Source organism: Schistocerca nitens, chromosome 6 (assembly GCF_023898315.1).
Source record: "Schistocerca nitens isolate TAMUIC-IGC-003100 chromosome 6, iqSchNite1.1, whole genome shotgun sequence".
NCBI lineage: Eukaryota > Metazoa > Arthropoda > Insecta > Orthoptera > Acrididae > Schistocerca > Schistocerca nitens.
In genome coordinates, this window is record NC_064619.1 from 541,006,424 (window position 1) to 541,030,174 (window position 23,751).

At 41.3% G+C, this 23,751-nt stretch overlaps 1 protein-coding gene across 3 annotated transcripts in view; it reads right to left on the reverse strand.

The window, feature by feature from the left end:
* LOC126262200 (zinc finger protein 236-like) overlaps positions 1-23,751 on the reverse strand; it is a 312,637-nt gene that overhangs the window by 76,006 nt on the left and 212,880 nt on the right. For all 3 annotated transcript variants that reach the window (XM_049958617.1, XM_049958618.1, XM_049958619.1), the window contains exon 6: positions 22,085-22,225. In XM_049958617.1, coding sequence (XP_049814574.1) covers positions 22,085-22,225 — 141 coding nt within the window. The remainder of the gene's footprint in view (positions 1-22,084; positions 22,226-23,751) is intronic.

The following is a 23,751-nucleotide window of genomic DNA, read 5'->3' on the forward strand; positions in this document are numbered from 1 at the left end:
ATTGTGTGGAAATTTCAATGCTCAATCACAGGTGGAAACTTATCCTATCCCGACTGGAATATCTCCGACTGGAATATCTCCTCAACAAAATTGCTGGAGGGGCATACTGATCCAATATCGACCTCACCGATGCTTACCTCCGTTTACTGTTAGATGAGGAATAAGAGAACATTGTTGCCATTAATATGTCTTTTGGTTTCTAGGACAACTGACGCAGCACATTCCAGCTTGCATGGATTACTTGGATGATCTCACTGCCATGGGACCCTCCCGCCAGGAGCAGTTGCAAAATCTCTGTATGCTTTTTACAACCCTGCAGGACGCAGGTCTCTGTTGTCGTTTGGGGAAGTGCAGGTTTTCTCAGTCAGATGTGGAGTATTTGGGGCACTGGCCCACCAAAGAGGGAATCAGAATAACTGGCCAGAATGTCACTGTTGTAGACTCCTTACCCTGTTTCATAAACTTTTCTGAACTGCAGGCATTTTTGGGCAACATCAACTATTATTCCAAGTTCCTATCCATATGGCCCACATTGCATAATCCCTCAATCAGAAGCATGAAAAGTGTGTGCCCAGCAACGGGACCCCTGGGTGCAAACAGGCTTTTACTCAACTGAAAACTATACTGTAATTAATCCACCCCTTGCCTCATGCCATTCTTTCCCAGTTGCCCATTGGTTGTTGCAGACAACATTTCCACCTATGACATTGGACAGTCTTGGCACAAACAAATGGAAGTGACTTCGAAAATCCTATATTCTATGCATGAAATACACTGAAACCTGCAGAGCACAGCTATTCTCCGATTAAAAAGGAGGCATTGATGACAGGATATGCATTAAAAAATTTCATGTCTATCTTTTTAGGACACAGTTATCCCCAATTACTGATCATAAGTCATAGGTGGCATTATTTGGGGGTGCACTCCAAACTCCCAGAGCGAACAGCCCAATGCCTCCAGTGCTGGGCACTGTTCCTGAGTGCATACAACCATACCATCAGTTTTACAAATCCATGGGACAGCATTCAAATGCTGACGCATTGTCGCATCCACTCGCTGTCCTGGACACTGATTTTGACCAACAGGAAGTCCTTTGCTTCCATACTGATACTGAGTGGCAACATATGCAGAAAAGTTTCCCAATTACAGCCACTCATATATATAATCACCACCATGTACTAGAACTGCACCTTGCGGCAGGTCCTCCTCCAAGTGAACCATGGCTGGTCAACTTACCTCAACCACTGCTTGATGAATGAGTTCCACTCCTGGAAACAAATTTCTCACAGACTCTTCGTTGTCAATGATGTTAGTTTCTTGGACACTGAATCAGAAGCAGAGTGGGTGGTCATGATGGCAGATTTGCGCCAACGGGTGTTGAGCTTGCAGCACTGGTGACATTAGGGGATGTCCCACATGAAAGCACTAGCTTGCCGACATGTATGCAGGCTGGGGACCAAACTCTCGTGGGACTGTATCCATCTCAATTTGTGAGCATATTTTTGAGAACAATGTGGTTGCTCATTGTAGGCACTTCCTCAAAGTACCCATATATTGCATGCACAGCATCCACCATGACTAGCACCATCCCCACAGCCCTGACTCGGGTTTTGGCCACTGTAGGGTTGCCTCACACACTGGTCTCCAATACTGGGCTGCAATTTACGGCACCAACCCTCAATGATTTCTGCAATGCCAATGGTATAAAACATATTTACAGTCCTTCACCAGATCATGATGTTGGATGTTTCACTTGGGCCTTTAAGCAGCAGATGAAAAAAGTTGGCAAATCCTCTGCCGCTATGCCAGCCCTCATTTTATTTTTGAGCACTTACCAAACCACACTGTTTAACAAGTGTAGCTTCGCCACCATGCTCCACCACGGGTTGCAACTGCGGATCCTGCTTTATCTACTAATACTCCCTCCCTTCAGAGCCAAGCTTCCATCCTTCCCAGCATTATGTTCCTGGTGCAGCTGTGTGGGACCAATCCTAGAGGAGTACTGAAGCTTGGGCACTGGTGATGGTAGTTGAGACTCGCGGGTGGCAGGTTACACTGGTCCGAAGATAGAGGAGGTTCAAGTGACACACCAAAACCAGCTGTGGCCTCCAGCACACCTGTTGCATCCACTACTGCCTCGTCAACCATCTTCTGGTGACAATGTGGCTTCATGCCTGGCACCTCTGGTGTCAGCCTATGAGTAGATACTGTTGCACGAGCAGTTCCTTCCACACCCACACAGACCGGTGGAACCCCCAAGATTGCCTACTGCCAGCGACATCGTGATGGGTGCAACCAAATATCCTCCCTTCCCAGAGCCAGTGGCTAAAGTGACCAAATCTTTACCCATGTTCCATTCCAATCCCCATGACACCATCCATGGTGTTTCCTCCCATACACAGGTTTCAAGGGGAGGGAGCTGATATCCATCCACCTCCACAAAAGTTGAATGTTCACTGCAGGAAACTGACTTAGATGGCCTTTCGAGAGTGCTGTCTCACCACAGCACTGCACTTGCAGTGCAACCGCACCACATGTCTTACCATGTGAATATCCCATCCAGTAGTGATCCTTGCAGCCAACATACCTACAGCTCTCAGCAAATGGTCAGTCAGTTCTTTACTTGCATCTGATATTGTCAGTTACTATCACCGCAGGAATGACTATTCAATAACAACTTCACTTAGCTCTTGGTCTTTCTCTGTGGGCATGATCTGGATTGTCTCTCACTTTGTTCTTGGCCTGTTGTCATAACTGTGGTGAATGTTTCCAATTTGCATTTCACTGTTTACATAGTCTGCTGTGGTCTCATCCTTGCCTGTGTCCTTTCCTTTGTCAGCCATGATTAGCTTGGCTACTGCTTGGTGTCACGTTCTCTTTCACACGTAGTCCTTCCTCCTTGCAGCTTCAGGTGTTTCTCTCATAGTTTCTGATGCATGCACTGACATCTGGCTACTTATGGATATAGCAATGTTAGAGTAGGGTAGAGAATTTAACAAAACACTGAATGCTCAGAAGACACTGACTAGTTTGGAGGAATGGCTACATGAATTAGTGGGGCAGAAAGCAAAAGACAAAGTTGAACCTACCAGTGCTACACCTAATTCTGTAGGCGATGAAGAAGAAAACCAAGACGAGCTTCAACAATTGTGAGAAGAGCTGTAATGTGATTCCAAAGAACAGAACCAATTTAAGACACTGTGTCAGTTCAATGGAGTGTTTAAAGGACAATTTAGGTGTCCAAGTGAGCTTACCAAAGTGTACGAGGATTGTAAACATAAGTATGATAAATATTTCACCTGTAGTGAGATGCTTTGGGAACTCAAATGCGAATTCCTGGAGGGAAGGCAATGTTCTTTTTGAGGATGATTAGTGAGAAAATTTAGAGAACCGGCATCTGAAGCTGACTACAGAACGATACTACTGCCACCAGCATACTTTTGCATAAGAACCACAAAGATAAGATAAGAAATTAGGGCTCATACAGAGGCATATAGGCAGTTGTCTTTGCCACGATCTATCTGTGAGTGGAACAGGAAAGGAAACAACTAGCAGTGGTACAGATACACTCCACCACTCACCATAAGACGGTTGTAAACCAGGCTCTGATTAACACAGACAGAAGTGAAAGTTATGGAGATTGGTACTGAAAGAGAAGAATTGTTGTTGTTGTTGTTGTTGTTGATGTGGGTTTCAGTCCTGAGATTGGTTTGATGCAGCTCTCCATGCTACTCTATCCTGTGCAAGCTTCTTCATCTCCCAGTACCTACTGCAACCTACATCCTTCTGAATCTGCTTGGTGTATTCATCTCTTGGTCTCCCTCCACAATTTTTACCCTCCACGCTGCCCACCAATACTAAATTGGTGATCCCTTGATGCCTCAGAACATGTCCTACCAACCAATCCCTTCTTCTAGTCAAGTTGTACCACAAACTTCTCTTCTCCCCAATCCTATTCAATACCTCCTCATTAGTTATTTGATCTACCCATCTAATCTTCAGCGTTCTGCTGTAGCACCACATTTCAAAAGCTTCTATTCTTTTCTTGTCCAAACTATTTATTGACCATGTTTCACTTCCATACATAGCTACACTCCATACAAATACTTTCAGAAATGACTTCCTGACACTTAAATCTATACTTGATGTTAACAAATTTCTCTTCTTCAGAAACGCTTTCCTTGCCATTGCCAGTCTACTTTTTATATCCTCTCTACTTCAACCATCATCAGTTATTTTGCTCCCCAAATAGCAAAACTCCTTTACTACTTTAAGTGTCTCATTTCCTAATCTAATTCGCTCAGCATCACCCGACTTTATTCGACTACATTCCATTATCCTCGTTTTGCTTTTGTTGATGTTCATCTTATATCCTCCTTTCAAGACGCTACCCATTCCATTCAACTGCTCTTCCAAGTCCTTTGCTGTCTCTCACAGAATTACAATGTCATCGGCGAACCTCTAAGTTTTTATTTCTTCTCCATGGATTTTAATACCTACCCCAAATTTTTCTTTTGTTTCCTTCACTGCTTGCTCAGTATACAGATTGAATAACATCAGGGACAGGCTACAACCCTCACTCCCTTCAAAAACCACTGATTCCATTCCATGTCCCTCGACTCTTATAACTGCCATCTGGTTTCTGTAGAAATTGTAAATAGCCTTTCACTCCCTGTATTTTACCCCTGCTACCTTCAGAATTTGAAAGAGAGTATTCCAGTCAACATTGTCAAAAGCTTTCTCTAAGTCTACAAATGCTAGAAACGTAGGTTTGCCTTTCCTTAATCTAGCTTCTAATATAAGTCGTAGGGTCTGTATTGCCTCACGTTTTCCAATACTTCTACGGAATCCAAACTGATCATCCCCGAGGTTGGCTTCTACTAATTTTTCTATTCGTCTGTAAAGAATTCGCGTTAGTATTTTGCAGGCGTGACTTATTAAACTGATAGTTTGGTAATTTTCACATCTGTCAACACCTGCTTTCTTTGGGATTGGAATTATTATATTCTTCTTGAAGTCTGAGGGTATTTCACCTGTCTCATACATCTTGCTCACCAAATGGTAGAGTTTTGTCAGGACTGGCTCTCATTTACTTTTTAGCTATGAAATAAAAGTCTGGGTGAGTCAAAACAGATATTAATTGTAAATAATGTTACAATAATTGAAATCAACATGTTCCAAACTATTGCAATTAGTTTATTAAGATGGTTTACATGACATTTTGTCTCGGCAGGGAGATATGAAGTGTAACATGACATTTTCATGAAATGACATGTCTCACTTCCAGACTTCCATGACAACAAACATGTTTATGATGTTTAGCAACAAGCAAGTGTTGGGACATCCCACTTTGGGAGAGATTACTTCAATATGTGCACATAGAAGAACATCTCGTTTCTACAAGACGGGACAGCGAGAGGGCGTTCCGATCTGCTGTGTGGGGCCATTCGTTCCCTGACGTTGTGGTTTGAAAGTGTTTAGCAGACAAGACAAGAAAGAAAAAAAGGTCATGGCTACAAAGAATACCATGACAAATAACCATCATACTGGCTTGTGTAGAGACTACGTCTTGTCTTGATCTTATCGAAACTACACCATTTTGATCTGTCAACCTGTATGTATATGGGAATGTATACTGAGACAGGATGCTCTTTTGTAAGAGAAAGTGTTAATCCAGAAGGTTTACAGTTCAGTCATTTACATTATTCAAGTAGCTTGGAAGACATTTAACACTCTTTTTCAGTATCCACCCACTCCTGTGAAGATTGCTGCAACATGTTCAGGTGGAACTCGAGTAGCTGAGCCATCTCAGGAAACATCAATAACTGTGACCAAGAGAAGATTTAATACACAAATCTACGGATGTTGAATTTAGGTTTGTTACAGAGCATGCATAGGAAGTGTAACATTGATACCACACCAAAAACCATCAAAATTGCATTTCACATGCTTGAACAATACAACAAAATTGGCCAACAAATCGAATCAAAATCACAGTTGAAAAACTCAAGCACAACTTCACAACATGAACTTCAAAACAAAAATGATAATCAATACATACAGCAACAAAAATGACGAACAAACAACAGAAGAATATACAGCTCAGCAACAAAATATGAGGAGTTTTAAGATGTGAATATTAACATAACACTCTAAGCCATCAATTTAAAACACACAGAAAAGGCACTTACACAGACTCCTAATTCCAGGTTCCTTCTTGCACCCTGCCTTTCACAAACATGCCATTTTTCATTTTATGATCCACAGTTTGCAGTCAGTTCCAATGTCCACCACCAATTTAAACAAAAACTACAAACAATGGTCATCACCTCACTTTTATTGATGGTATTGAAAAAGCTAAAAAATTTAGCTAAAAACACCAAATGATTAGCAGAAAAAGATGTGTAGTATGATTTGTTGATAGACTGTCTAGTAAAACAAGCAACATTATGATGAAAATGAGATACTCAGTGACCTACTACACTACAGAGACAGTAGAAAAATACTTGTTCAATTGCAGAGACAAGCAGTCCTCAAACAAAAGTGGTGTCTATAAGATCAGCTGCAAAGAGAGTATGACTAACACTATATAGGAAAAACAAGAAGATCAGTGTGCACCTGACTCAGAAAACACAGCATAGCTGGTATCTACAGAAAACAAACTCTACCTTTGTGCAGCATTGGCTTGGAACCAGACATACATGTGTAGTAGATGTAAAAATACTGCACTCTAGGCACAGAAGGCATTAACTACCACTGCTTAAAATACAAAAGATCAAAAGGCACTATAAGAAACTTCCTGAACAGCTGCTGATTGAACAAGACTTCAATTACTCTCCATTTCTTGATGCTGCCACCTGATGTATTAACTATTCAAATTTAATTACATGTCACACAATATAAATAATGTTCATTTTTAATTTACTTAAGTATTATTTTGTATTTTATTAGCAATTAAATTATTTGATAACTGTAAATTTTTTGCTGTTCATTCATACCCCTGTGTGCAAAAACATCTTTGCAGGTACACTAGACAATGGGCCAATAACCCAACAGCTAGCTCACAAAAATAAATAATTACTGACACAAATGACAAGTAAGTATGGTTTTCCATATCTCTTATACCTTCAGATTTTTTCAAGACATTCATCCTGGAATTTTCAATCACAAACAACAAAAACATGCAGTGCTCTCAATGTAATTTTCAATTTATGGAAAACAGGAACAAGAAGCAATACATTAAGTTGAAACAATATATCACCTTCCACATGAAAGAATGCTGGCAGACATTAAACAACCTGACAAATGCAGTGGGCACTTTTTTCTCTTCCTAGATGAAACATCAACAGTGTAATAAGTTAATAATGGCTAACTAACAACTTGTAGCCAAGAAATGAGCCTCTGATTACAGACAAATATACATAGTCAATTATGGCGCTATTTGAGTAAAAACTGTTCTGAAATCTTAATTGATAATGAGCACTTATATTCATGGCAAAGACTGGGCATTTAATATGTGTACAAGAAATAAAAGTGTTATAACGTCAAGTTTAACACATATATTTCAGAACAACACAACACATATAAGTCACAAAGTAAGTTGGCAAGCAAGACATATGTACACGTTAGCATTCGAATGAGCACTGAGTCCCCGTCTAGCGGCCGCTGCTTGGCTGGCCGCTTAGGTGGCGCAGCTGCTGCATCGCTGGCAGACAGCGCCGAACGTAGAGAACGCGCGTAATTGCGTGGCGGTGCTTTGAATGATCGGCGAGTCACAACACTTTTCCCCCCTTTGAAATTGTTGCACTGGTCTTGATGGAGGTGTCCTGGAGATGGCTAACGTCCATAGGCATTGTTTGACTCACCGTAAAGTCTCGAGGAGGCGGCTTCCCGTACGGACGGAAGTGTCCCCGATGATAACGGGTCGAGATGACAGGAGACGTAGGGGTCGAATCTGCTGGGGCCCCATGCACCAATCTGCCCGTTGCGGCAAGTCCAGTTGATATGACAGGAGACATAGGCGATGTGTCGGCGTCCGTTGGAGGAGGAGGCGAGTAGATTTGCTCTGACAGAGGATGGTCATCCGGTTCCTGCATGGGCACTTCTCCTGGTGGCGTCCGTTCTTGTGCTGGCATCGCGATGACGGTGAGAGGGATGCATTGTGAGTATTGAGAGATGCCAAGATCCCGAGCATCAGGTAGAGCCGAAGGTGGTGTAGCGGCATTCGGAACAGGTGTTGCCAGAACATGAGGCCGAAGCTGGTCCGAATGACGCACTGCAACACCCGTGTCCGTCTGGATTTCATACAGGCATCTGCCACGGTGTCGTAAGATGCGGCCCGGGCTCCATTTTGGCCGCCTGCCATATCCCCATACCCAGACGAGGTCGTCGTCGGTGAACAGGCCAAGTGAAGGCACCCGCGGCCATGAGGTGGAAGGCCGCAGAAGATGAAGTAGCGTGCGGGGCTGTCGGCCATGTAATAGCTCAGCCGGACTGTGGTCACCCATGGGGGTGAAATGGTAAAACGCCAGAAACTGGAGAAGTGCATCATCAGCAGCAGAAGAAATCAGAAGTTTCCGCATCTGAGCCTTAAATGTGCGGACCAGTCGTTCAGCCTCACCATTGGATTGTGGATGGAACGGCAGGGCCGTGACATGCATAACGCCGTGACGAGCACAAAAATCCGCAAATTCGGAAGAGGCAAATTGTGGACCATTATCAGTAACAAGAGTAGAAGGGAGGCCTTCCAAAGAAAAAAATGCAGGCGAGAGCACTGGTGGTTGCCGCGGCGGTAGGCGACGTGCAACGGACAATGAAAGGAAAGTTAGAGTAGGCGTCAATTACGAGGAGCCAATAAGTACCTAAAAAGGGTCCCGCAAAGTCAGCATGAATGCGCTCCCAGGGCTTCTCAGGCGAAGGCCACGGTAACAAAGATGACTTCAGGGCAGCGGCCTGTGACGCACAAGGGCCGCATGCAGCTACCATGTGTGCTATTTCAGAGTCGATGCCAGGCCTGTACACATGACGGCGCGCCAGAGATTTTGTGCGAGACACACCCCAGTGCCCTTGGTGAAGGAGGCGCAAGACCGAAGCACGCAAAGACGCAGGTACCACAACACGCGGTGAAGCATTGTCAGTGGAAAGGAGGATAACACCATCCCTAGCCGTGAGGCGGTAGCGCAAAGCGTAGTAGTTCCGCAACGGATCAGAAGTCTTAGCGGACGGGCGATCTGGCCAACCCTTCTGAATACAGCGTAAAACCCGAGAGAGGGTAGAGTCAGAACCCATAGCAGCCGCCAGCCTGTCCCCAGTGATGGGGAACCCGTCCACAACCCGCTGCTCGGCAACATCCAGGTGGAAACACAAAAGTTCGTCCCTATCGAATGCCTGATCAGGACCCATGGGAAGGCAAGACAGAGCATCAGCATTTGCATGTTGAGCCGTTGGCCGGAAATGAATCTCATAATTGAAACGAGACAAGTAAAGAGCCCAACGCTGGAGGCGGTGTGCAGCCTTGTCGGGAAGTGATGTTGATGGATGAAACAAGGAAACATGTGGTTTGTGATCCGTAACAAGATGAAATTTTGAGCCATAGAGAAAAACACCAAACTTATGAAGAGCATAAATAATGGCCAAAGCTTCTTTCTCAATTTGAGAATACTTTTGTTGGGCATCCGTGAGCGTTTTGGAGGCATAAGCAATGGGTTGTTCCGAACCGTCAGAAAAACGGTGCGCAAGGACTGCACCGACCCCGTATTGAGAGGCGCCTGTGACAAGAACAAGATGTTGGCCAGGTCGATAAGTAGCCAGGCACGGGGCCTGTTTCAGCATAGTCTTCAATTTCTGGAAAGCCGCATCGCATGACATGGACCAGTGAAAAGGCACGTTTTTATGCAATAGGCGATGCAACGGCTGAGCCACCGAAGCCGCAGACGGTAAAAACTTGTGATAGTATGCTATTTTCCCCAAGAAGGCCTGCAGTTCCTTAACAGATGTAGGGCGAGGAAGGGCATCGATCACAGCGACAGTTTGCTGAAGCGGACGAATACCATCCCGAGAGAGTTGAAACCCCAAGTACGTGATAGATGCCTGAAAAAATTGTGATTTCTGAAGATTACACTTAAGACCGGCAGTCTGTAAGACATGAAAAAGTGTGCGGAGATTTTGAAGATGTTCTTCAGTGGTGGAGCCAGTAACAACAATGTCGTCCATGTAATTGATACACCCAGGGACAGAGAGCAATAATTGTTCCAAGAATCGCTGAAAGAGAGCAGGGGCGCTAGCAACCCCGAATGGCAAGCATTGGTATTGATAGAGGCCGAAAGGCGTGTTAAGGACCAGAAACTGCTGGGAAGCAGCATCGAGAGGAAGTTGATGATAAGCTTCTGACAGGTCAATTTTAGAAAAATACTGGCCTCCAGCAAGTTTAGTGAACAGTTCTTCAGGACGGGGCATAGGGTAAGTGTCGATGAGGCATTGAGCATTTACAGTGGCTTTGAAATCGCCACAGAGACGAATATCACCATTTGGCTTAGCAACGACAACGACAGGAGAGGATCACTCATTGGAAGTGACAGGAAGCAAGACCCCTGAAGTAGTGAGACGATCCAACTCCCGTTTATCCGATCACAAAGGGCCACAGGAATGGGCCGAGCCCGAAAAAACTTAGGCCGAGCAGTGGGTTTGAGCATGATATGAGCTTCAAAGTCGTTTGCACGGCCTAACTCAGGAGAAAAAAGTGACGAAAATGTCGTCGACAAGGAATCCAGTTGAGCATAAGGAATAGCATCAGAGACAATATTGGCAGAGTCATCTATGGAGAACCCAAAAACGCGAAAGGCATCGACACCAAAAAGGTTTTCTGCATTGCTCTGGTCGACCACAAATATGGGAACAGTGCGAATGACGGATTTGTAAGATACCTCAGCATGAAACTGTCCCAAGAGAGAAATCTTCTGTTTATTGTACATCCGTAATTGCCGAGTGACAGGTGACAGGAGTGGAGAACCCAACTGAAGATACGTCTGAGAATTAATTATAGTGGCAGCAGAACCGGTATCTACCTGCATGCGAACATCTCGACCAAGGATTTGGAGAGTGAGGAATAACTTCCCTGAAAGGGAAGAAGTGCTAGTGACAGACAACACAGAATCAGCGTCATGTTCATGAACATCATGTATGTGGTCGGATTTGCAAACGGAAGACACATGACCTTTCTTTTTGCAATTGTGACACACAGCCCAACGTTGGGGACAATCCTCGCGTGAATGTTTCGTAAAACACCGCGGACATGAAGGAAGTTGCCGGGGGTTTTGCTGCAGTTTCTTAGAGGGTTGTTCACGATTAGGCCGAGGCTACGCGTGGGAGCGCACTGCGGCCACGTCGGCTGGCGGGGACGCGACACGCACGTCGTCAACAGCGCACAGAGGTTGTATTTCCCCGACATCACCCCATGCCTCTATTTGTGCCCCAGTGGCGTGAGAAATTTCAAAAGACTGCGCAATGGAGAGAACTTCATCTAGAGTTGGATTTGCCAACTGAAGGGCCCGTTGCCGAACTTCTTTGTCGGGTGCCGACCGGATAATAGCATCCCGTACCATGGAATCGGCATTGGATTCTTTGTGAACGTCAGTAACAAATTGACACTTTCGACTGAGGCCGTGAAGTTCAGCAGCCCAAGTGCGATAGGATTGATGTGGCTGTTTTTGACAACAATAAAAGGCAACACGAGAGGCTACCACATGCGTTTCCTTTTGAAAATAGACAGACAGAAGTGAGCACATTTCAGCAAAGGACAAAGACGCAGGATCCTTCAAAGGAGCCAATTGCGACAACAACCGATACATTTGAGGTGAAATCCAGGAAAGGAACAGAGACTTACATGGTTATTCATCCGTGACATGAAATGCCAAGAAGTGCTGTCGAAGACGTTTTTCATAATCAGACCAGTCTTCCGCCGCCTCGTCGTAAGGAGGAAAAGGAGGTATAGCCAACGACGAGAAACGCCCCGCATTTGACGCCGTGACAAAATCACGAATCGCCGCTGTTAGAAGTGTTTGCTGTTCAAGGAAATTTTGCAACAGTTGCTCGACATTAGCCATGGAAACCTGTGGGTCAACGGTGAAAAGGAAAAATCCCATCCTCGTCGCCAATTGTTATAATGTCAAGTTTAACAAATATATTTCAGAACGACACAACACATATAAGTCACAGAGTAAGGTGACAAGCAAGCATGTGTACACGTTAGCATTCGAATGAGCACTGAGTCCCAGTCTAGCGGCCGCTGCTCGGCTGGCCGTTTAGGTGGTGCAGCTGCTGCATGGCTGGCAGACAGCGCCGCACGTAGAAGACACGCGTAATTGCACGGCGGCGCTTTGAATGATAGGCGAGTCACAACAAAAAGAATGTGAGCAAGATGAGCAAGTCCCTCTTAACTACAGATTAATTATATTTTTTTTTCATGTTAAATATTAATGAATTTAAGGTTTTTATACATGTCAGTCTATTCGTGGAGCACTGAGAACTCTGGCCAAGTACATCACAAATGAAAGATTACATGCACCTTCAAGCCATGTGCATAATGTAAACAACTTAAAAATTACAAATTATTGTTACAGTTCTACTGATGTTTCACAAAAACAGCAAACAAATATCAATCCAGCTCAACACTGTATGAGGGAAACATTTCATGATCACCATGATGAGTAATTTATTATATATCTCCTTGCATACGTCTTGCTTGATGATAGAGACACCATGAACAAGTATGCACTGAGGTAGCAATGTTGTTTGCTATGAGTTTTGTGTAAAGGGATGAGCGAAACAATTAATTTTAACTTGGAAGACAATTGAAGAATGAGCTACAGAAAGAAGCAATGTGTAAATAACTTAACAGTTAAGACATTATAGGTCTTACCAAAACTAAGGAATTTTAAGGACATGCATGAAGATTTGCTGGAAGCAACACACAGGTAGCTTCTGGGCATAATTACACATAGCTTCTGGGCATAATTACACAAATATATTCACTTGTTATCTAACTAGCAGCATTAAATGATAAAATCCAAATTTGATGATACAACTGTAATTAAGATACTGGATTAACAAGTTTACTGGCCTTCTTTGTGGGTAGTATACACAGCATATGAATAAGCAATGTATGACTATTTTATGGCTAAGCTTTGTACGTTTGAATTCTATGAAATGATGTGTAACACAAATGCTATACATTAATAGCTTTCAGTTTATAGAATTTAAAAGATGGCGACCTAAAAGAGATAAGTTGTTGCCAATTCCTTTTGTGAATTCCAAAGTTCATCCGCAATTACAAATGTTTTTGTTTGTTAGGTGGCGACATCATTCAATGTGGGTCAGTTTGGTGTAACATGTCATTCTGATTATAATGATGTTTTACCTGACTTCTACCTAACCCATGAATGATGACTGTGACATCTGAATATACTTTTATTGGTTAGAGTTTCAAACAATGCACTATTCGAAAGCAGGTACACTGGCTTGGATAGTCACCACGTCTCTTCAAGGTAGGTAAGCGATGGGGGTTTTTACTACGTGTTGCAGTACATGCTGGTAGGGCAGTTATTCCATGTGGCCATGTCCTGGCTCGGAGAAGGGAAGTGTGCACAGAACAGCATTTACTATGGCAATGGGAGTGACATCACAGACGAGAGATGAAGCTGTGCATGTCCACGCATTGTATAAGAACAGTTACCTAACACATCTTATTGTAACTGAAGAGTCAATATATTCATGTTTCGGAAGTTCTTTCAATCACTTAATGGAAATCTGAAGATAGATAAGAGTTTCCAGGGCATCAGCATAGATATAGCAGCAACATCACAGAAGGCAACATTAAGAAAAAATACATGGTTCGTCTAAACACTGAATTTAGAAACAGCAGCTCAGTATTTCAGAGTAAAGGCAATCATAACCTAATCACACAATTTCAAATGATGTTGAACACCTCACTATATAATATTCAGCATCCTTCAGTACAATTACAGTTCAAAAGCCTCTATTCTCTCCTCATTCTCTCCTTCTGTGAACTACTTACTATCCAGTTTATTTCTATACAAACCTACAATCCATACAAATGTCTTCAGAAATATCTTCCTAACAGTTACATTTCTTTTCAACATTAAAAATTTTATCTTTTTCTGAAATTATTTTCTTAGTTATTGCCAGTCTATGTTTTTAATTTATTTTCAGCATTAAAAATTTTCTCTTTTCCTGAAATGATTTTTTTGTTATTGCCAGTCTATGCTTTTAATCTTCTCTAATTCTTTACTTACTTTAATATTAATACTGATATCTCAAACTGCCACAGACAGACAGCAACATTTTAAGTGGGAAAACATATGAGAAGGAACTTCAGCAAAGAGAACTTGCTAATATTTAGTAATAAGCTTAAAGAGAAAAAATGGGTTTCTGATCACTGTAACTCAAGTGATGTAAACTTTAAAAGATTCCTAAATAGTTTTCTTGGTGTCTTTAACAAAAAATTTCAACATATACCCTGCAGCAATAAAGTGATAAAGAAAGTAAAATGATATACCCAGGGCATAAAATTTTCCAGTGTAAGGAAAAGGCAATTTTGCACATAGAATTAAAATATTATAAAGATACTGATTTCACTGAATATGTTAGACTCTGTAAAATTATATTTAAAACAGTTGTCAAGACAGCAAAACAGCTGGCACGTAACAGGCTAATTTTAAACCATTAAAATAAGACAAAGGCTATGTGGTCAGTTTTCAAAAATTAAACTTGAAGGAAACATTATTATAAGTCTAAGTCAAATACCACAGTGCTTTAATGAATTCTTTATAAATTTAGCAGTCTGAGGAAAATGGAACAGATTATCACAACAAAGTAAATCCCTTTGGCCTAAATGAAAACTCTGAACACCTTAAAATTTTTTAAATAATTTCTATGAAGGATATAGAGAATGCAATCATACCATTAAAAAAATTTGAAATTGGGATGGAATACCCACCAAAGTTATTAAAGCAGGACACAACAAAATTACAAATCCACTAGTTCAAACAGTAAAACAATGTTCTGAAGAGGGACGTTCCCCATAGTACTGAAATATGCAGAAGACAAAGCACTCTTCAAAAAGGGAGCAAGAGAGGTTATGGGAAATTATTGTCATATCTCACTCTCCCAGTCACATCTAAAATATCTAAAATATCTCAAAAAGTTGGTGTTCCCGAAATTCAAAACTTCAGCACGCAGTATTCTATTATTCCAAGCACTCAATTTGGTTTTTAACAAAGAAAACACACCATAGATGCAGTGAACAGTTTCATTAAGAAAATTAATTGCATAATTATACAGGAGCAATCAAGTGGCAGGAATTTTCTGCGACCTCACAAAGGCGTTTGATTCGGTAAATCATTCATTGCATATCTACAAACCTGAAAAGTACAGCATTAGAGGCAGTGCCCTACAATGGCTTAAATCCTACTTATCACACAGAAAGCGAACAGTTAGCATTTATTTAAATGGGGCAAATTATTATTCTGACTAAAAAAAAAAAAAAATCTTAGGGTGTTCCACAAGGCTCCATGCTACACCCAGTCCTATGTCTCTTCTATGTTAATGACTTACCATTAAATTTCAGCTCCCTCTCGGTATTGTTCATAGATGATACTTCTGTCTTAGCTGAAAATAGGTATTTAAAAAATCCTAGCTCTGAGTTTAGTACCCTCAGTGCCCTACAAATTGGTTTCAGCTAAATGGTTTGAATCTAAACATATCTAAGACTCACATGATGCACTTCAAAACAAAGCAGTCAAAATTGAGCAGATTGAGATTGTTCATAACAACCACGATAGGAGAAGCTGACTCAGTCAAATTCTTAGGTTTAAATCTAGATAATTTGAGCTGGCAGACACACAAAGAGTATCTAGCAAATCAGCTGAGCAACATTGCATTTGCAGTGCAAATATTATCAGATGCAACTGACATGGACACACAAAAAGTGTATAGTTTTTGGGATGACTCGACAAACATAGTGCAGATACTAAAAATACAGAACAAAATCATTCGAAATATGTGCACTGCGAATCATAAAGAACCATGTCATCCATTATTTAGAAAACTTAAAACATTACTATATGCCCAGGGATTTCAATACACGGGAATTAAAATTTAAAATGGATTAAAACGGAACAAGTTAATGTAGATTCATTCAGGTTCACTTAAAAGAAAGCTATATGAGGCACTGACAATGAAATGTTCTTACTCTGGGTGAATTCATGCTGGATGAACTGATGAAAATTTGAGCTGGATACAATGAGTTATAAATTCCAAGAAATATCACAATAGTGTTCTTATTTATTTTAGTACTACTATTTATTAGTGTAAAATCACTGTAACTGTATTATAAATTTTTGACTTGTCTCCTGTACACAACCACACAGATTGCAAATGTACATCATGAGATGAGTACACCACAATTCCACAATTTACCCCCATTCTGAGGTTATTTTCACAACCTAGATACAGTCTGTCAATGGGGCCCTATGCTTTGTTTTATGGACATAATATTCCATCCACACAATAGTTTACTAAGCAGAGTAATGTGATTCATACAATCAAATGCTTTGGCAAAGTAAGAGAGTATCTCAACAGGATAATTATTATCGTTTAGCTTTGCTAGCAGTTCATCGGTAAGATTTTTTATTGCTCTCTGGGGGGAGAATCCTCTAGAAAAGCTCTGACAGGCAGATAAGTTCTGCACAGATAAATGAGAAATTTTTCTTTCATAGACCACTTTCTGAAACACTTTTGAGAAAACTGGAAAGAGTGATATAGGTCTGCAGTTAGAGGTAGTTTGCTTCTCTCCAGTTTTCTAGATGAGTGTTGCTATAGCAGATTTAAGTCTGTTAGGACATAAGCTCTGAGTGACTGATAATAAGGATGCTCAAAATATCCTTACAGCCAGCAGAATTACCACTTTTTAGTGACATGGTGAGTCTGTAATCTCCTTAGGCGTTGCATCAATGGAACTAACGTGCGAGGGTTTCCCAGAAAGTATGAACGTTTCTTTCATTTTTCCGGCCAACAACAATGGTAATGTGAAACTTAAGGTATGGATTATTTGATGTTTCCAGAGTGTGCGTGCAAATTTTCCATTTCCTCCAACAGATAAGCATAGATACAGCAATGTTCCCAAATCGCTGCCATTAAGTGAAGTATTACAAGCATCATATTGTCACTGAATTTCTCACTGCAGAAAAACAAACTCTTGGAAACATTCACAAACATTTGTGTGCAGTTTACGGAGCATCTGAAGTTGACAGAACTCTGGTTAGCTAATGGACATAAAGGGAGAGGCCATTATGAGAAGGTGCTTCAGCTCAGCTCCAAGATTTGCAGCATTCAGGGAGGCCATCCATGGCTTTCACACCTGACATGATGCATGAGCTCATTCATGAGGACCGAAGCATAAAAGGCTCGGAAATGGACTTTGAAGCTGTGGATGCAATCATCCGTGCACTTGATTAGTCAAAAGTGTTTGCATGATGGGTCCAATCAAGTATTGGCCCCAACAGAGCATACATGCCCTTGTGTCTCACTTCAGGAAGGCCATAGAAAAGGAAGAAGATTACGTGGAAAAATAGAGAGTGCAGACAAAACATCATAATTTCTTTTATGTGCATTTTATTGTGTTCAATAAATAATTGTTGAAGAAAAAAAGTGGTGCATTATTTTCTGGAAGACCCTCATATGTTGGTGGTGCATGCAGTTTTTGCACAAGTACGTCTAATGTATCTGAATTTGGTTATTTCTTGCTGGATACAGTGTTTGCAGCCACTGTGAAGAGGTAACCATTGAATTTGGTGGCCAATGTTTTGAGTGTCATCATCCTTGTAACCGCCCCTGGTGTAAAACCTGTCCCATGCACCCTCTCACCACCACCTACCCCAGTCCTGTAACCCGTAAGGTGTACACGATCAAAGGCAGAGCCACGTGTGAAAGCACACACGTGATTTACCAACTGACCTGCCTACACTGTGAAGCTTTCGATGTGGGAATGACCAGCAACAAACTGTCCATTCGCATGAATGGACACAGGCAGACAGTGTTTGTTGGTAATGAGGATCACCCTGTGGCTAAGGTTAGGTTAGTGGTGTTTAACGTCCCGTCGACAACGAGGTCATTAGAGACGGAGCGCAAGCTCGGGTTAGGGAAGGATGGGGAAGGAAATCGGCCGTGCCCTTTCAAAGGAACCATCCCGGCATTTGCCTGAAACGATTTAGGGAAATCACGGAAAACCTAAATCAGGATGGCCGGAGACGGGATTGAACCGTCGTCCTCCCGAATGCGAGTCCAGTGTGCTAACCACTGCGCCACCCCGCTCGGTCACCCTGTGGCTAAACATGCCTTGGTGCACGGCCAGCACAAGTTGGCACAGTGTTACACTGTCCGGGTTATCTGGATACTTCCCACTAACACCAACCTGTCAGAACTCCGGAGATGGGAACTTGCCCTTCAGTATATCCTCTCTTCTCGTTACCCACCAGGACTCAATCTCCGCTAATTTCAAGTTGCCGCCACTCATACCTCACCTGTCATTCAATAACATCTTTGCCTCTGTACTTCCGCCTCGACTGACATCTCTGCCCAAACTCTTTGTCTTTGAATATGTCTGCTTGTGCCTGTATATGTGTGGATGGATATGTGTGTGTGTGTGTGTGTGTGTGTGTGTGTGTGTGCGCGAGTGTATACCTGTCCTTTTTTCCCCCTAAGGTAAGTCTTTCTGCTCCCGGGATTCGAATGACTCCTTACCCTCTCCCTTAAAACCCACATCCTTTCGTCTTTCCCTCCCCTTTCCTCTTTCCTGATGAAGCAACCATTGGTTGCGAAAGCTTGAATTTTGTGTGAATGTTTGTGTGCCTATCAACATGTCAGCGCTTTCGTTTGGTAAGTCACATCATCTTTGTTTTTAGATATATTTTTCCCAAGTGGAATGTTTCCCTCTATTATATTGAATAACTCCTTTTATATATATCACAACATATTCTTTCAATCTCTTCATCATTTGCAAATATAGTAGGCACGTAAACTCATATTACTGTAGTGGGCGTTAGCTCTGTATTTATCTTGATTACAATAAAGTGTTCACTATATTCTTCATAGCAGCTCAATGATATTGTTATTTTCTTATCGATTTTTAGAACTACACCTGCATGATTCCTATTTCATTGTGTACTGATAAACCTGTACTGACCTGAACAGATGTCCTGTTCTCTCAGCCATCTTCCCACTATATATAACATCAACCTAATGTGGTGTTACTTCAGAGGAGTTACGTGTACCCATACATATTCTTACTGACAAATGATACTTGCAAATGAAAACCATACAATAAGTTATTTTAGAGGAGAGTGCAAATGTCATACAATTTTTGTTATTCTGTTTATATGTAGAAATTCATGCTGAGGGGGACGAATGTCTTCAACATGGAACAGGGTCACAGTAACTTCTTGAGGGGAAGTACCTGGGTGATTGCAAACATCTGATATCATGGACCCACTTTAGAGAAGTGCAAAGTCCTCAGAGAATGTGTATAATTTTGATAATAGTTGCGATGTTTATTGACACAAATGAAATGTTACATTTATATTAATTTGTTATATGTAGAAACTTCATGCTGGATGGTGATGTCGATAGACATTTGTTGTTGTTCAGTTAATGATGTGTTCATTTATTGACATTCTCTATATGTGAATGGATATTCATACATTATCCAAGAAAAATTAGAGAAGTAGTAGTGATTTCCTTTACAGCAATTACGAAGCTTAGCAAAAAATGACTATGGAGGCTTTCAAGAGGGCATGGTTGAAAAAATGAAATAGGTAATAGAGAATCTCGATGGAATAACACATTCAAACTAAAATACTAGACTACACATCTCTGTTTTTAAATTCTCTAACCTTCTGTAGCACCGCCACCATTTTTTGGCACTACTAAGTGAAACAGTAGCACTTCTATAGTTGCCGCAAATGCCACATTGTGAGCAAAAACACCACTATGTCAGATGCAGCAGTACCACCATCTGGTTTCACATAGCAGGCCAAGGGCCAGCATCCGCAGTACTTTCAACATGCACAAGTGGGCACTCAACATCTAGAAAAATCCATCATTTTTTACCAATGGCATCTCCTTCTGGCAGTATCTACTACGAGGGGAGGTCCAAGTCAGACGATGGGTCAACGTGGTTTTGCAAGCTGCCACAATGATACTTGTTCTTCAGTACTATCAAGCTGACTCCTGGTTCTAAGTCTACTCCTGAGAACTTGGTGCCTTCCAGCTGGCAGGCCACCTACGAGATCATTTTAACTGCAGGTGGATTTGTGCCTTCAAGGGCAGCTGTATATAATCAAGGCAGTGCAGTCAATCAATTACCTGTTCATGTGCAGGCAAACTGACACTGCATGCCTCCACTCAAAGTGGTGGGCACCACTGCTGGAGACTGTCTTCCTTTGCAAGGAAAACAATGGGCTTCCGTGTCTGCAAGCATGCCCTGCCCTGTCCTGGGTTGTTCCAAGTCAGTGCGCCTGCAGCCGTGGATGTAACACATCTGCATTCTGGCCCAGCCTTCAGCCATCTGTTGCATCTGCACTGCAACCTCACTGCTGTCAGCTTGGGCCGAGATGGCACTGCTTCCACAGGACATTAAGAGTGCTGTAGCTTGTTTATATAAAATGTGTGATGGTTAATGATGTTTTCTTGAGCCACCATCATGCAAAATCCTGATGACGAACCACCTCATCAACTGAATCCTGTCACTGCAGAGGCCACCCTTCCTGGGCTTCCACAGTACCTATCCCTACTCCAACCTGTAAGACACCAGTTATGTTTCTCCTGATCGACAGCATCCTCCTGTGTAATCCCCTCCTGGAGATACAAACCGGGCACTATATTATCTCTGGAATAAGTTACCAAAGAGAATTCTATCATCGTAAGCCACAAATTAGAGTTGCACACTCTCAAAATAAATAATGGTTGTAATTTCTCTTTGCTTCCCCTACCTTCATCAATATCATCTACAATCATAATTTAAAAATGCCACACATTATTGTCTGTAAAGGAACTGCTTCACAATCATATATTTGCTCATGAAGCTCATTATTAGTAATGCAAAACCACAGCCCACACATATTTCTGATGTGTAACATTAACAACAAGTATCCAAAGTCTTGGCAACGTATTTAAGAAAATGAGGTGTTCTTAGATTATATAACACTCCAGTCAAACAAAGCATTTGTGAACTTCACCATACTGCCATTATGCAATCATTTTTACATCTGGTAGGACACATTCTGAGGCATCAAGGGAATTTAATACTGGAGGGCAGCATGGATGGTATAAATCATCGAGGGAGACCAAGAGATGAATACACTAAGCAGATTCAGAAGTATGTAGGCCCCAGTAGTTACATGGAGATGAAGAAGCTTGCACAGGATAGAGTAGCATGGAGAGTTGCATCAAACCAGTCTCTGGACGGAAGACAACAATAACCAGGTCAAGAATCTGGCATATTATAAATGCTCTCTAACAGGTGTATGCCAAGTTGTGGCTTTTTTTTATTATTATTATTTTGCAGGACCATTGGAAAACCAAAGCAATTGAAGAAAATCTTAAAGTCATCACAAACCACAAAGTGCAAGGTACAAAAAGATAGTGATTACACTACTTGTAAAAAGACAGTCCCAATGAAACATTTATTACAGTAGATTAATCAGAAACTTGGAAGATTTGTGCCCTGCATACAGAACTGAACTGAGTCAAAATATAATACTACAGAGCGCAGCTGCAGTACTTTGATGGTGCGGATCTTCACACGCATTTTTTGAAGCTTTATCTGTATCATCAATAAATAAACACACAATATCCATTCAACAGTGAAATAATATAGCTAATACAGTATGCGTTTCAACACATTTAAAATATTTAGATTACAGTAGTCCCACTTTTATTTTGTACGGCTTTTCAGATTTTTATTATGATTAAACATATAGTTTCTCATGTAAATAATATTACTCATACTCACATTTAATTGAACATCGATAGTCACAGATATCACAAGCATATGGTCTCTCACCAGTATGCATACGTATATGTCTCTTCAGGTCAGAACTTGTCTTGAAGGCAGACATGCAGGACTCATATACACAGACAAATGGATGATCACCTAGAACAATTCACAAAGAGGAAAATATACATAACTACATAGTCCCCAGTTTACTCATCTGGTTAAAACCACATTAGATTTTCAACCATAGTTGATGCAAAGTTCTTGTTACTTTAACTGTTAAAATGACTGTATAACACTTTTTGCATTTTTATCTTAGAGTAAAAGTGGAGCAACATGCTTTTCTATTTTCAATTGGCTCTCATTATAGTATTGTAATTAATACTGGCACACTGTGGATAGTGCAATGTCATCCTTCCAGCAGAGGTACTCCTCTATCATATTTTTGGGAAGTCTTCTTTGTATGTGCATGACACAAAAGAGTGAATTGATGGAAATTTATATAAAGCATGAACTTGCAGTTTTCAAATCTACTTAGAAAACTACAAATTTCAATGCAAAAGCAAGAACACTTCATTTAACTGGAATATAGATTCAATATTCTGTAGGAAAAATAAGCTAACATCTCTCTCTCTCTCTCTCTCTCTCTCTCTCTCTAATATCTCAGTGTCCTCAATTAAGCAAAGGTTAGATTATTGATACATACGGTTCACGAACTAGATTTTTGACAAATTCAACCTATGAAAAGCAGCAAACATTACTATAACAAATACTTTGCGTAAATAAGTGGCAGGTTATCTGTTGGGAAAAATAAAATTAAGCAAACAATTAAAAACATATGTCATAGGCCTGCAACAAATATGGACAAAAAAGAATTACTTCCTTCACATATTGCAAATTGGAATGATTGCATACCCCATTAACAGAGTGCCTAATGACTTGTTATGAACTGGGAAGTATCAACTTGTTCATAAAATAAAATGAATCCATTAAGTTTATATAGCTACACAATAAAAATTTATACGAGTTCTTACACATACATTTACATTAAACAGCTTATTATTGGGGGCGAATGTTGAGCTATGGTTTCATGAACAGACTTCCTATTCCATGCCATCTCATGCTCATGACCTCTATCACCCCCCCCCCCACACACACACACACACACACAATGCACACACACAAACCAGTTAATTAACTACAAAAAAAGTGCTCACACAAAAAGCATTTACACTCTCAGCTCAATTAAATTACATTCTTCTGAAATGAGAAATATCAGCCCTGAAATTGTCCCTACCCATCCCAATGTGGCATCCACTTGAACCTACATAACATTCTTGTCCATTCTCATACCACTCCTGTTCCCACACCCTTGACCCACGTCTCAGATTCCACTAAAAGTCAACCACATCTCAGATTCCACTAAAAGTCAATGGTGTAAGATATATCTCGCACATCAGCTTCTATTCCATCTATTTCCATAGTCAAAGTTGCTGCTGCAAGCCAACACAGTATTTCTTGACCTGGACCCAACTTGTCAAATCCTGATGGCAGAGGAAATTTTCATTACCAGCAAATTGGAGACATGGTGACCTAAAGCTCTTGATCTACAGACCATGTACCAAGTGCCTGGCTAAATTCCACATAGGGGAACAGTGTATCATACTATAAATGGTTTCTCATCA